Genomic DNA, 12,268 nt, shown 5'->3' on the forward strand with positions numbered 1-12,268 from the left:
AGGAGAGTTTGAAGAGGTTTATGAGAATGAAGTTCCTAATCTCTTGAACTTGTTATGAAAATAGATTGGGGTTGTTGGGAATCTTTTCCCTCAAGAAAAGCAGGCTGAGAGGAGATAAGAAAAAGGTTTTTAAAATTGCGAGGAGCCTGAACAGAGGAGATGGTAAAACACTGTTCCCACTCGAGAACAGAAATAAGAATTCACAGATTTAAAACAATTGACAAAAGTGGTATGAGAAAAAAGTTTTCCATGCTGCGGCGAATGGTTCAGGTCTGAAATGCACTGCCTGAGATTGTGTTGGAGGCAGATTCAACTGAGGCATTCAAGAGGGCATTAGATAATTATTTGGATAGAAACAATGTTCAGGGTTTTGGGGAGAAGGCAAGAGAATGGCATGAGGTGAAAAGCTCAGAGCTGGAGCAGACACTGGGCTGAATGGCCTCCTTCTAGGATTACCAATTATGTTTAACATGATTAAGGATAGACCCTTGGGGATGATGAGAGGTAAGTGTGCTGAAGTGGGAACAGAAGGTACCTTTGGTGGTTCTCTGGCTGCAACTGGATATAATGAGGCATGGACAGTGCCACCCAGCTAGATCACGGAGCAGGGGCTTTGGAGGAAAATGGTACGGTCAAATATGTTAAATAGGGCGGCACAGTGGTTAGCACTGCTGCTTCACAGCTCCAGGTACCTGGATTTGATTCCTGGCTTGGGTCACTGACTGTGTGGAGTTTGCACATTCTCCTCGTGTCTGCATGGCTTTCCTCCGAGTGCTCTGGTTTCTCCCACAGTCCAAAGATGTGCGAGTTAGGTTGATTGACCGTGCTAAAATTGACTGTAGATGCGTAGGTTAGAGGATTAGTGGGTAAAATATGTACGGATATGGGGTTGAGGTCTGGGTGGGATTGTGGTCGGTGCAGACTCGATGGGCTGAATGGCCTCTTTCTATACTGTATGGTTTCTCTGATTTCATAAGAACATAAGAAATAGGAGCAGGAGTAGGCCATCTAGCCCTTCGAGCCTGCCCCGCCATTCAATAAGATCATGTCTGATCTGAAGTGGATCAGTTCCACTTTCCCGCTTTCTCCCCATAACCCTTAATTCCCTTGCCTACCAAAAACCTATCTACCCGTGACTTAAATATATTTAGCGAGGCAGCCTCCACCACTTCAACGGGCAGAGAATTCCAGAGATTCACCACCCTTTGAGTGAAGAAGTTCCTCCTCAACTCTGTTCTAAACCGTCCCCCCTTTATCTTGAGGCTGTGCCCCCTAGTCCTGCTGTCCTTTCTGAGCGGGAAGAACCTCTCCACCTCTACCCTATCCATCCCTTTCATCATCTTAAACATCTCAATAAGATTCCCCCCTCATCCTTCTCAACTCTAACGAGTACAAGCCCAGTCTATTCAGCCTCTCGTCATAGCTCAACCCCCTCAACTCCGGTATCAGCCTAGTGAACCTCCTCTGCACTCCCTCCAAGGCCAAAATATCCTTGTGCAAGTGCGGCGACCAAAACTGCACACAGTACTCCAGCTACGGCCTCACCAGTGCCCTATACAGTTGCAGCAAGACCTCCCTACTTTTATATTCAATTTCTATGGTGTCAAAGGATGCAAATAAGGTTAAAAAGCATGAGGACTACAGTAGGTGGAATGTCATCTGTAACTTTGATAAAGACCTTTTTAGTACTGTGACAGAACTGCTGTGATCTGCTTGATTGGAGAGATTCCAACATGGGATTGTGGGAAAGATGGAATTGGAATGTAAAAGTATCCAAGGATTTTGGAGCTGGGCATTCATTGGCAGAGGTTATTTTTGAGGAGGGGGATCACGACAAGCAGATTTTTAGGGAGGAGATTGGACCTTTGGAGAAACCGATAATATTATTTAACATGGGAGTCCAATAAGGGAAGTTGGATGGTCAATATGTTGGAATAGAGTAGAGCTGGCCAGTCCATGTACTGCCCACAGGCCAGATGTGGCCCTCAGAGCCCCTCGATGCCAACCTCCACCTGAAACATGGCAGTTTTAAAAATTCCTCTCAATGAGCGAGCTTTCCATCCAAGGTTCAACTTGGAGCTGCTCCACCAATCAGAGGCTGCTTCTCTTCCATGTTTGCTGCTGATAGGTTGAATTGAGAGCATTACAGCAGCAAATCAGAGAGAGAAACTCTCTCTGGATCCAGTGAATCCCTGCATAGAAATCATAGAAACCCTACAGTACAGAAAGAGGCCATTCGGCCCATCGAGTCTGCACTGACCACAATCCCACCCAGGCCCTACCCTCATATCCCTACATATTATACCCAGTAATCCCTCTAACCAAGCATCTCAGGACACTATGGGGCAATTTAGCATGGCCAATCAACCTAACTCGCACATCTTTGGACTGCGGGAGGAAACTGGAGCACCTGGAGGAAACCCACGCAGACACGAGGAGAATGTGCAAACTCCACACAGACAGTGACCCAAGCCAGGAATCGAACCCTGGAGCTGTGAAGCAGCAGTGCTAACCACTGTGCTACCGTGTCACCCTACAGAGAGAGAGGGAATGCAGAGGGAAGCCATTCGGCCCACCTCAGTCAGTCAGAGGGTGCTCTAGCTGGGGGGTGAGGGGGTGCTCCTGCTGTGGTGGGGGGGGAGTGAGGGGTGCTGTAGATAGGGGGGTAGAGGGTGCTCTAGATGGGGGGTTAGGGGTGCTCTAAGTGGGGGGGTGAGGGGGTGCTCTCGCTGGCGAGAGTGAGGGAGTGCTCTTGCTTGGGGGGGTGAGGGGGTGAGCATGCTGGGAGGGGTGAGGGGGTGAGCATGCTGGGAGGGGTGAGGGGGTGCTCTCACTGGGGGGTGTGAGGGGTGCTCTCGCTGGGAGGGGTGGTGAGGGAATGCACTCGCTGGGAGGGGGAGTGCTCTGGCTGGGGGGATGGTCTGGGGGGTGCTCTGTGGGGAGAAGATGGTGATCTGTGGGGGGAAGGGGTGCTCTGTGGGGAGGGAATGCTCTGTGGGGGAATGCTCGGGGGTGGGTGCTCGGCGGGGGGGGTTGCTCTGTGAGGGAAGGGGATGATCTGGGGGGTGGGGGGATGCTCCAGGGGGAGGGGCGCGGCAGGGGCGGGGGTGCCCTGGAGGGGGAGGGGTGCTGGGGGGGTAAGCTCTGGAGGGGGAGTACTTTGGGGGGGGTGCTCTGGGGGGAAGGGGTGCACTGGGGGGGGGGTGCTCGCTCCGGGGGGTGAGGGGTGCTCTGGGGGAGTGCTGTGGTGGGGGAGGGTGCTCGGTCGGGGGGGGGGGTGGGGTGCTCCGGGTAGGGGTGGGTGGGGGGGGGAGGGTGCTCCGGGTAGGGGTGGGTGGGGGGGGGAGGGTGCTCCGGGTAGGGGTGGGTGGGGGGGGGAGGGTGCTCCGGGTAGGGGTGGGTGGGGGGGGGAGGGTGCTCCGGGTAGGGGTGGGTGGGGGGGGGAGGGTGCTCCGGGTAGGGGTGGGTGGGGGGGGGAGGGTGCTCCGGGTAGGGGTGGGTGGGGGGGGGAGGGTGCTCCGGGTAGGGGTGGGTGGGGGGTGGGGGGGGGAGGGTGCTCCGGGTAGGGGTGGGTGGGGGGGGGAGGGTGCTCCGGGTAGGGGTGGGTGGGGTGGGGGGGGAGGGTGCTCCGGGTAGGGGTGGGTGGGGTGGGGGGGGGAGGGTGCTCCGGGTAGGGGTGGGTGGGGTGGGGGGGGGAGGGTGCTCCGGGTAGGGGTGGGTGGGGTGGGGGGGGGGGGTGCTCCGGGTAGGGGTGGGTGGGGGTGGGGGGGGGAGGGTGCTCCGGGTAGGGGTGGGTGGGGTGGGGGGGGGAGGGTGCTCCGGGTAGGGGTGGGTGGGGTGGGGGGGGGAGGGTGCTCCGGGTAGGGGTGGGTGGGGTGGGGGGGGGAGGGTGCTCCGGGTAGGGGTGGGTGGGGTGGGGGGGGGAGGGTGCTCCGGGTAGGGGTGGGTGGGGTGGGGGGGGGAGGGTGCTCCGGGTAGGGGTGGGTGGGGTGGGGGGGGGAGGGTGCTCCGGGTAGGGGTGGGTGGGGTGGGGGGGGGAGGGTGCTCCGGGTAGGGGTGGGTGGGGTGGGGGGGGGAGGGTGCTCCGGGTAGGGGTGGGTGGGGTGGGGGGGGGAGGGTGCTCCGGGTAGGGGTGGGTGGGGTGGGGGGGGGAGGGTGCTCCGGGTAGGGGTGGGTGGGGTGGGGGGGGGAGGGTGCTCCGGGTAGGGGTGGGGGGGGTGCTCTGGGTAGGGGAGGGGGTGCTCTGGCTCTGGGCACTGGATCCAGTGGCAGTCGCCGCGCGGACAGTCTCGCGAGAAGCGGCTTCCTGAGGCCGGGAGAGGCTGAGGGCAGCGCCCGGGTCTCGGAGCCTCGGAGAAGGCGGGCCGGGGACCGGGGAGCGGAGCGGGGAGCGGGGACCGGGGGCTGGGCCCCAGGCGGAGGCGGCACCGGGGCCCGCGGAGAGAGCCCGGCCGGCGGGCGGTCACCATGGAAACCAGCGCCCAGAAACGGAGCGAGAAGAAACCGCTCAGAGTGAAAGTGATCAGCCTGGGGAACGCGGAGGTGGGCAAGGTGAGAGAGGGGGGGGGGTGAGGGGGGGGGTGAGAGGGGGAGGGGGGGGTGGAGAGGGGGGGGGGTGAGGGGGGGGTGAGAGGGGGAGGGGGGGGTGGGGAGGGGGGGAGGGGGGTGTGGGGAGGGGGGGAGGGGGGTGTGAGAGGGGGGAGGGGGGTGAGGGGGGGTGTGAGGGGGGGGAGGGGGGTGAGGGGGGGTGTGAGAGGGGGGGAGGGGGGTGAGGGGGGGTGTGAGAGGGGGAGGGGGGTGAGGGGGGGTGTGAGAGGGGGAGGGGGGTGAGGGGGGGTGTGAGAGGGGGAGGGGGGTGTGAGAGGGGGAGGGGGTTGAGGGGGGGTGAGAGAGGGGGAGGGGGTTGAGGGGGGGTGAGAGAGGGGGAGGGGGTTGAGGGGGGGTGAGAGAGGGGGAGGGGGTTGAGAGGGGGAGGGGGTTGAGGGGGGGTGAGAGAGGGGGAGGGGGTTGAGGGGGGGTGAGAGAGGGGGAGGGGTGTGAGAGAGGGGGAGGGGGTTGAGGGGGGGTGAGAGAGGGGGAGGGGGGTGAGGGGGGGTGAGAGAGGGGGAGGGGGTTGAGGGGGGGTGAGAGAGGGGGAGGGGGGTGAGGGGGGGTGAGAGAGGGGGAGGGGGGTGAGGGGGGGTGAGAGAGGGGGAGGGGGGTGAGGGGGGTGAGAGAGGGGGAGGGGGTTGAGGGGGGGTGAGAGAGGGGGAGGGGGGTGAGGGGGGGTGAGAGAGGGGGAGGGGGGTGAGGGGGGGTGAGAGAGGGGGAGGGGGGTGAGGGGGGGTGAGAGAGGGGGAGGGGGGTGAGGGGGGGTGAGAGAGGGGGAGGGGGTGAGAGAGGGGGAGGGGGTTGAGGGGGGGTGAGAGAGGGGGAGGGGGTGAGAGAGGGGGAGGGGGTTGAGGGGGGGTGAGAGAGGGGGAGGGGGTTGAGGGGGGGTGAGAGAGGGGGAGGGGGTTGAGGGGGGGTGAGAGAGGGGGAGGGGGGTGAGGGGGGGTGAGAGAGGGGAGGGGGGTGAGGGGGGGTGAGAGAGGGGGAGGGGGGTGAGAGAGGGGGAGGGGGGTGGGGTGGTGAGAGAGGGGGAGGGGTTGAGGGGGGTGAGGGGGGGAGGGGGGTGAGAGAGGGGGAGGGGGTGAGGGGGAGGGGGTGAGAGAGGGGGTGGGGGGTGAGAGAGGGGGTGGGGGGTGAGAGTGGGTGGGGGGGTGGGGGAGGGGGGTGAGGGGGATGTGAGAGTGGGGGGAGGGGGTTAGAGGGGTCGAGGGAGGGTGAGTGGGGTGGGGGGTTGAGTGAGGGAGGGTGAGAGAAGGGGAGGGGGGTGGGGAGGGGGTTGAGGGGGGGTGAGAGAGGGGGAGGGGGTTGAGGGGGGGTGAGAGAATGGGAGGGGGTTGGGGGGGGGTGAGAGAGGGGGAGGGGGGTGAGAGAGGGGGGCTGAGAGAGGGGGAGGGGGGTGAGGGGGGGTGAGAGAGGGAGAGGGGGTGAGGGTGGGGGAGGGGGGGGTGAGAGAGGGGGAGGGGGTTGAGGGGGGTGAGAGAGGGGGTGAGAGAGGGGAGGGGGGAGGGGGGTGAGGGGGGGTGAGAGAGGGTGAGGGGGGGGGTGAGAGAGGGTGAGGGGGGTGAGGGGGGTGAGAGTGGGGGAGGGGTGAGGGGGGGTGAGAGAGGGGAGGGGGTGAGGGGGGGTGAGAGAGGGGGTGGGAGAGGGTGAGGGGTGGGTGACGGGGGGAGGGGGCTGGGGGTGAGAGGGGGGAGGGGGCTGGGGGTGAGAGAGGGAGAGGGGGGTGAGAGAGGGGAGGGGGGTGAGGGAGGGGGTGGGGGGTGAGAGTGGGTTGGGGGGGTGGGGGAGGGGGGTGTGAGAGTGGGGGAGGGGGGTGAGAGAGGGGTGAGGGGGTTAGAGGGGTGGAGGGAGGGTGAGGGGGGTGGGGGGTTGAGTGAGGGGGGGTGAGAGAGGGGGAGGGGGTTGAGGGGGGGTGTGAGGGGGAGGGGGGTGAGGGGGGGTGAGAGAGGGGGAGGGGGGTGAGGGGGGGTGAGAGAGGGGGAGGGGGTTGAGGGGGAGTGAGAGCGGGAGGGGGGTGAGGGGAGTGAGAGCGGGAGGGGGGTGAGGGGGAGTGAGAGGGGGAGGGGGGTGAGGGGGTGAGGTGGGGTGAGAGAGAGGGAGGGGGGTGAGGGGTGAGAGAGGGGGAGGGGGGGTGGGGGGGTGAGAGAGGGGGAGGGGGTGAGGGAGGGGGTTGGGGGGGTGAGGGAGGGGGGTTGAGAGGTGGAGGGGGTTGAGAGACGGGGAGGGGGAGGGGGGTGAGAGAAGGGGAGGTGGTGAGAGAGGGGGAGGGGGTGAGAGAGGGGAAGGGGGGATGAGGGAGGTGGAAGGGGGTGAGGGGGGATGAGGGAGGTGGAAGGGGGTGAGAGAGGGGGAGGGGGGTGAGGGGGAGGGGGGGTGAGAGAAGGGGAGGGGGTGAGAGAGGGGGAGGGGGGTGAGAGAGGGGGAGGGGGGTGAGAGAAGGGGAGGGAGGTGAGAGAAGGGGAGGGAGATGAGAGAGAGAGGGGGTGGGGAGAGGGGGGTGAGAGAGGGGGAGGGGGATGAGGGGGGAGAGAGGGGAGGGGGGATGAGAGAGGGGGAGGGGAGGGGAGGGGGTTGGGGGGGCGAGAGAGGGGGAGGGGAAGGGGGAGGTGGGGGGAGGGGAGGGGACGGGGGAGGGCGGTTGAGAGAGGGGGAGGGGGGTGAGACGGGGAGGGGGAGAGGGGTTGAGAGGGGGGAGGGGGTGAGACGGGGAGGGGGAGAGGGGTTGAGAGAGGGGGAGGGGGGTGACGGGGGAGTGAGAGAGGGGGAGGAGGGTGAGGGGAGGAGAGGGGGAGGAGGGTGAGGGGAGGTGAGGGGGGGAGGAAGGGGGGGTTGAGAGAGGGGAGGTGGGTGACAGGGGAGTGAGAGAGGGGGAGGAGGGGGAGGGGGGTGTAGGGGAGTGGGGAGGGGGAGGGGAGAGGGGTGGTTGGGGAGATGGGGGAGGAGGGTGGTGGGGAAGGGTGAGTGGACGGAGGGGTAGGGAGAAGGGAGGGTGGGGGGAGGGGTAGGGAGGAGAGAGGATCGGGGGAAAGGTGTTGGAGGAGGTAGGGAGGGTGGAGGGAGAAAGGGGTGGGGAAGCAAGCATGCCGTATGCCTTCTTGACTACCTTCTGCACCTGCATTGCCCCTTTCAGTGACCTGTGTACCAGTACACCCAGATCCCTCTGCCTATCAATACTCTGCCATTTACTATATATTTCCTATCTGTATTCGACCTTCCAAGCTGCATTACCTCACATTTGTCCGGATTAAACTCCATCTGCCATCTCTCTGGCCAAGTCCCCAACTGATCTATATCCCGCTGTATCTTTCCCCCGATGTTCCTCATCGCTATCCGCAAATCCACCAATCTTTGTGTTGTCTGCAAACTTACTAATCAAGCCAGTTACATTTTCCTTCAAATGATTTATATATATTACAAACAGCAAAGGTCCCAGCACTGATCCCTGAGGAACACCACTTGTGATGTGGAGATGCCGGCATTGGACTGGGACAGTAAGAAGTCTCACAACACCAGGTTCAAGTTCAGCCAGTTTATTTGATAGTAAACTCACAAGCATTCGGGGTTTGCCCCTTCGTCAGGTGAATGGAGAGTTCTGGCCTCAGACAGAGCATATAACAGCACAGACAGTTTACAGATTACTGATGAGAATGCAAATCTTTACCAGTAACCTGCTATTCAAGTCTTAAATAGCAGTCTTGCCAGGTGGATACAAAGTTTATTCTTTTATATCATTTATGACAAGACATCAACAATCACCTTCTGTCTTTCTGCCACATGTATAATTTTCAAATTAAATAGTACAATAATAAACTCCATCTAAACTGTCTAGTATTTCTATTAAATTTGTTGAAAAACATCGGTGGATTGTAACCAGTGTACATAATTATAATCGATGAATAATTGACAACATAAATGTTAAAATTTTGCAATGCCAGCACCACACTCAAGGTCTCTTTTTTCAGTGGTTGAATATTTCTTCTGATAATCATTTAGCTTTTTGGAAAAATACTCAATAGGCAGTCCTATCCTCTTGTTATCCTCTTGCAAGAGCACGGTACCAACGCCCTCATCACTCGCATCAACAGCCGCCTTGAATGGTTTTACGTAATTTGGTGTGGACAACAGGGGCAGTGTTAAACACAGCCTTCCGACTGTCAGATGCCTGCTGACACTCTGCCACTCATTGAAATTTGCTACGCTTCTTCAGCAGTCAGTCACTGCTAAAATTCATCTCAAATTTCCTTTAAAAATCACTCAGGCCCAGAAATCTCAGCATTTCCCTTCTTGTCGATGGTATTTGGGAACTCCCCAGTAATCTTCGTCTTCCCAACCCATGGGGCCATCTGTCCATGTCCACCTGTATGGCCGAGGAACGTGACTTGGGCTTTTCTAATCTCACTGTTAATCAGATTTACCACCAAACCTGCATCTGAAGTCGATGGAACAGTTCCACCAGGTGCTCCAAATGTTCTTTCCATGTCTGACTAAAAACCACCAGACTAATTGGCTAATCCTGAAATAGCCTTATTGGTTAATCTTTGAAATGTGGCTGGGGTGTTTTTCATTCTGAATGGGATGACTTTGAACTGGTAAAAACCATTTGGTGTTATGAAAGCTGATATTAGCTTTACTCTTCAGATAAAGGTGTCTGCCAGTAACCTTTGAGTAAGTCAAGTTTGGAGATAAAAATTGCTTGTCCCATCTTTTCAATACAGTCCTCCAACTGAGGAATAGGATATATATCGGATTTCATAACTGCAGTAACTTTTCTATAGTTTGCACACAATGGATGGCATTTGGTTTTGGTACTATCATGATGAGTGAGTGCAGCTCGCTTCAAATATATAATTTTTAAACATGCTTTTAATCTCCTTTTGAATCTTTTTCAACTTTAAACGGTTAAGCCTAGAAGGATGTTGCTTAATTGGAACAGCATCTCCTACATCTACATCATGGACTATTTCCCAGCTTATTCCCACATCTCTCTCCATGTGATCTTAATAACTTGTTCAGGTCATTTTGATTTTCCTCTGGAAAGTAACTCTAAATAATTTATTCCAATTTCTGATAACTTCCTCATTATTCAATCTAATTTGAGGAATGTCAGATTTAGAATCATCTGGATTTGGTTCTTCCCTCTGTGTTGTAGCCACTAACACATTTCCTTTTTGCTTTCCTTCCCTATCAAAATACTGTTTGAGCATATTCACAGGACGCTCAGAGAGCTTTCCTTCTATCTGGCGTTGTTATCAAATAATTCACCTCATTCCAACTCCTTTCAACTTGATAACGCCCACTAAACCTTGCTTTTAAAGATTTACCTATCATTGGTAGTAATACTCAGACTTTATCCCCACTAGCAACAATATGAATTTTTGATTTCTTATCCACTTCCTGTTTCATCATTTTTAAATCTTGTAGTGCCAACTCACCAGCTCTATTCAGTCTTCAGTAAAAGTTGATGCATAATCCAATAATGTAGTCTCAGAATGCTGACTCAACAATTTCTCTGATCAGTTTAAGTGGTCCTCTTACCGCATGAGAAAACATCAGTTCAAGTGAACTGAAACGTTAGTCATGGCATGAATTCCTTTGTATAGTGTGCAAAAAAACCGTACTTTTCACTGTATGCTAATACAAGTGACAATAATAAATCAAATCAATTCCAGCCTCATGATTGCCTGGATCCACTACAGTTTGCCTACTGCCGCAATAAGTCCACAGCAGACGCTGTCTTCCTAGCCCAGCATTCAACCCTGGAACACCTAGACAACAAAAACACGTATGTCAGACTCCTATTTATTGACTACAGCTCAGCCTTCAACACCATTATTCCCAGGAAACTCATCTCCAAATTCCTGGGCCTTGGCTTCTCCCTCTGCATCTGGATCCTGAACTTTTTAACCACAGACCACAATCTAAGGTAGGCAACAATACCTTTTCCACGATCATCCTCAAAACTGGTGCCCCAAAAGGCTGTGTTCTCAGCCCCCTGCTATATTCCTTATACACCAAATTCCCCTCCAATTCAATTTTCAAGTTTGCTGACGACATCACCATAGTGGGTCAGATCTCAGACAATGATGAGACAGAGTGCAGGAAAAAGAGCGAGAATCTGGTCAACTGCTGTGGCAACAATAATCTCTCCCTTGATGTCAACAAAAGAGATTGTCATTGACTTCAGGAAGCATAGTGGAGAACATGTCCCCGTCTACATCAACAGGGACGAAGTAGAAAGGGTTGAGAGCTTTAAGTTTTTAGATGTCCAGATCACCAAGAACCTATCTTGGTCCCCCCGCCATTCTGACACTGTAGTTAAAGCCCACCAATGCCTCTACTTTCTCAGAAGACTAAGAAAATTTGGCATGTCAGCTACGACTCTCACCAATTTTTACAGATGCATCATAGAAAGCATTCTTTCTGGTTGTAATACAGCTTGGTATGGCTCCTGCTTTGCCCAAGACTGCAAGAAACTACAAAAGGTCGTGAATGTAGCCCAGTCCATCATGCAAACCAGCCTTCTGGTCACTTCCTGCTACCTTGGAAAAGCAGCCAGCACAATTGAGGACCTCATGCACCCCAGACATTCTCCCTTCCACCTTCCGTCGAGAAAAAGATACGAAAGTCTGAGGTCACGTACCAACCGACTCAAGAACAGCTTCTTCCCTGCCGCTGTCAGACTTTTGAATGGCCCTACTTCACACTGAGTTGATCTCTCTCTGCACCCCAGCTATGACTGTAACACTACATTCTGCACTCTCCACTGTCCTTCTCTATGAACAGTATGCTTTGCCTGTATAGCGCGTAAGAAACAATATTTTTCACTGTATGCTAATACGTGACAAAAATCAAATCAAAGAATTTAGTTGAATCATTCGGTGCATCCCCCATTGCAAAGAGTACAAATGGAATTCCTTTACCCCAATCCTCTGGATAGTCTTGACAATAAGCCCTGAACACTGTCTTTAAAGTTTGATGCCACCATTCTAACGCTGTCTGTGATTCTGGATGGTACGCAGTTAATTTAAATAATTTTATTCCTCAACCATCCGTAACCACCTTCAATAACTTTGAGGTAAAATTTGAACCTTGATCTGATTGTATTTCCCAGGGAGTAGTTCATTTCTAGTAAAAAATAGAAGTAACTCCTTTACAGTTCTTTTAGCTGTGATGTTGCATAACGGAATTGCTTCTGGAAATCAAGAAAACACATCCATTATGGTCAATAGATATTGACTTTTTGTTTTAGGGGGAGAGTCTACGCGATCAATTCAGACCCTGGTAAAAGGGTCCTCAAATGCTGGAATGGGTATTAAGGGTGCGGATTTTATCAGCGCTTGAAGTTTCCCTATGATCTGACATGTGTGACATGTCTGCAGAATTCAACCACACCTTTATGCCGTCCAGGCCAATAAAAATGTTTTTGTGTTTTTTCTTGAGTTTTCCTGTCTCCCAAATGACCTCCTCCTGGTACCTCACATGATACCCACAACACTTCCTTTCTATACCCTACCGGCAATACCACTTGATGAATTCCTGTCTATTTTCCATCCACCTGAATATGTAGACGTCTCCTTTTCCTCATTAAGACATCATTTTTAAGGTAATAATATTCGATTATACACTCAGATTCTTCTGTGTACGCTTTCTGATGCAATAGTTTTTTCTTTATCTTTCT

The 12,268-nt window shown here is 55.6% G+C and overlaps 1 protein-coding gene across 2 annotated transcripts in view; it reads left to right on the forward strand.

Annotated features, from left to right (window-relative positions):
- The first annotated feature begins 4,384 nt into the window (after nt 1–4,384).
- Nucleotides 4,385–12,268, forward strand: part of dnajc27 (DnaJ (Hsp40) homolog, subfamily C, member 27) — a 29,802-nt gene continuing 21,918 nt past the window's right edge. Inside the window, exon 1 of one of the 2 annotated variants that reach the window (XM_080200915.1) lies at nt 4,385–4,542. In XM_080200915.1, coding sequence (XP_080057041.1) covers nt 4,468–4,542 — 75 coding nt within the window. In that variant the 5' untranslated portion in view covers nt 4,385–4,467. Of the gene's footprint in view, nt 4,552–12,268 lie in introns of both variants that reach the window. The other variant, XM_080200914.1, reaches the window with a different exon arrangement.

This window comes from Carcharhinus amblyrhynchos, chromosome 12, assembly GCF_965287045.1.
Source record: "Carcharhinus amblyrhynchos chromosome 12, sCarAmb.v2.hapA, whole genome shotgun sequence".
NCBI classification, from domain to species: Eukaryota; Metazoa; Chordata; class Chondrichthyes; order Carcharhiniformes; family Carcharhinidae; genus Carcharhinus; species Carcharhinus amblyrhynchos.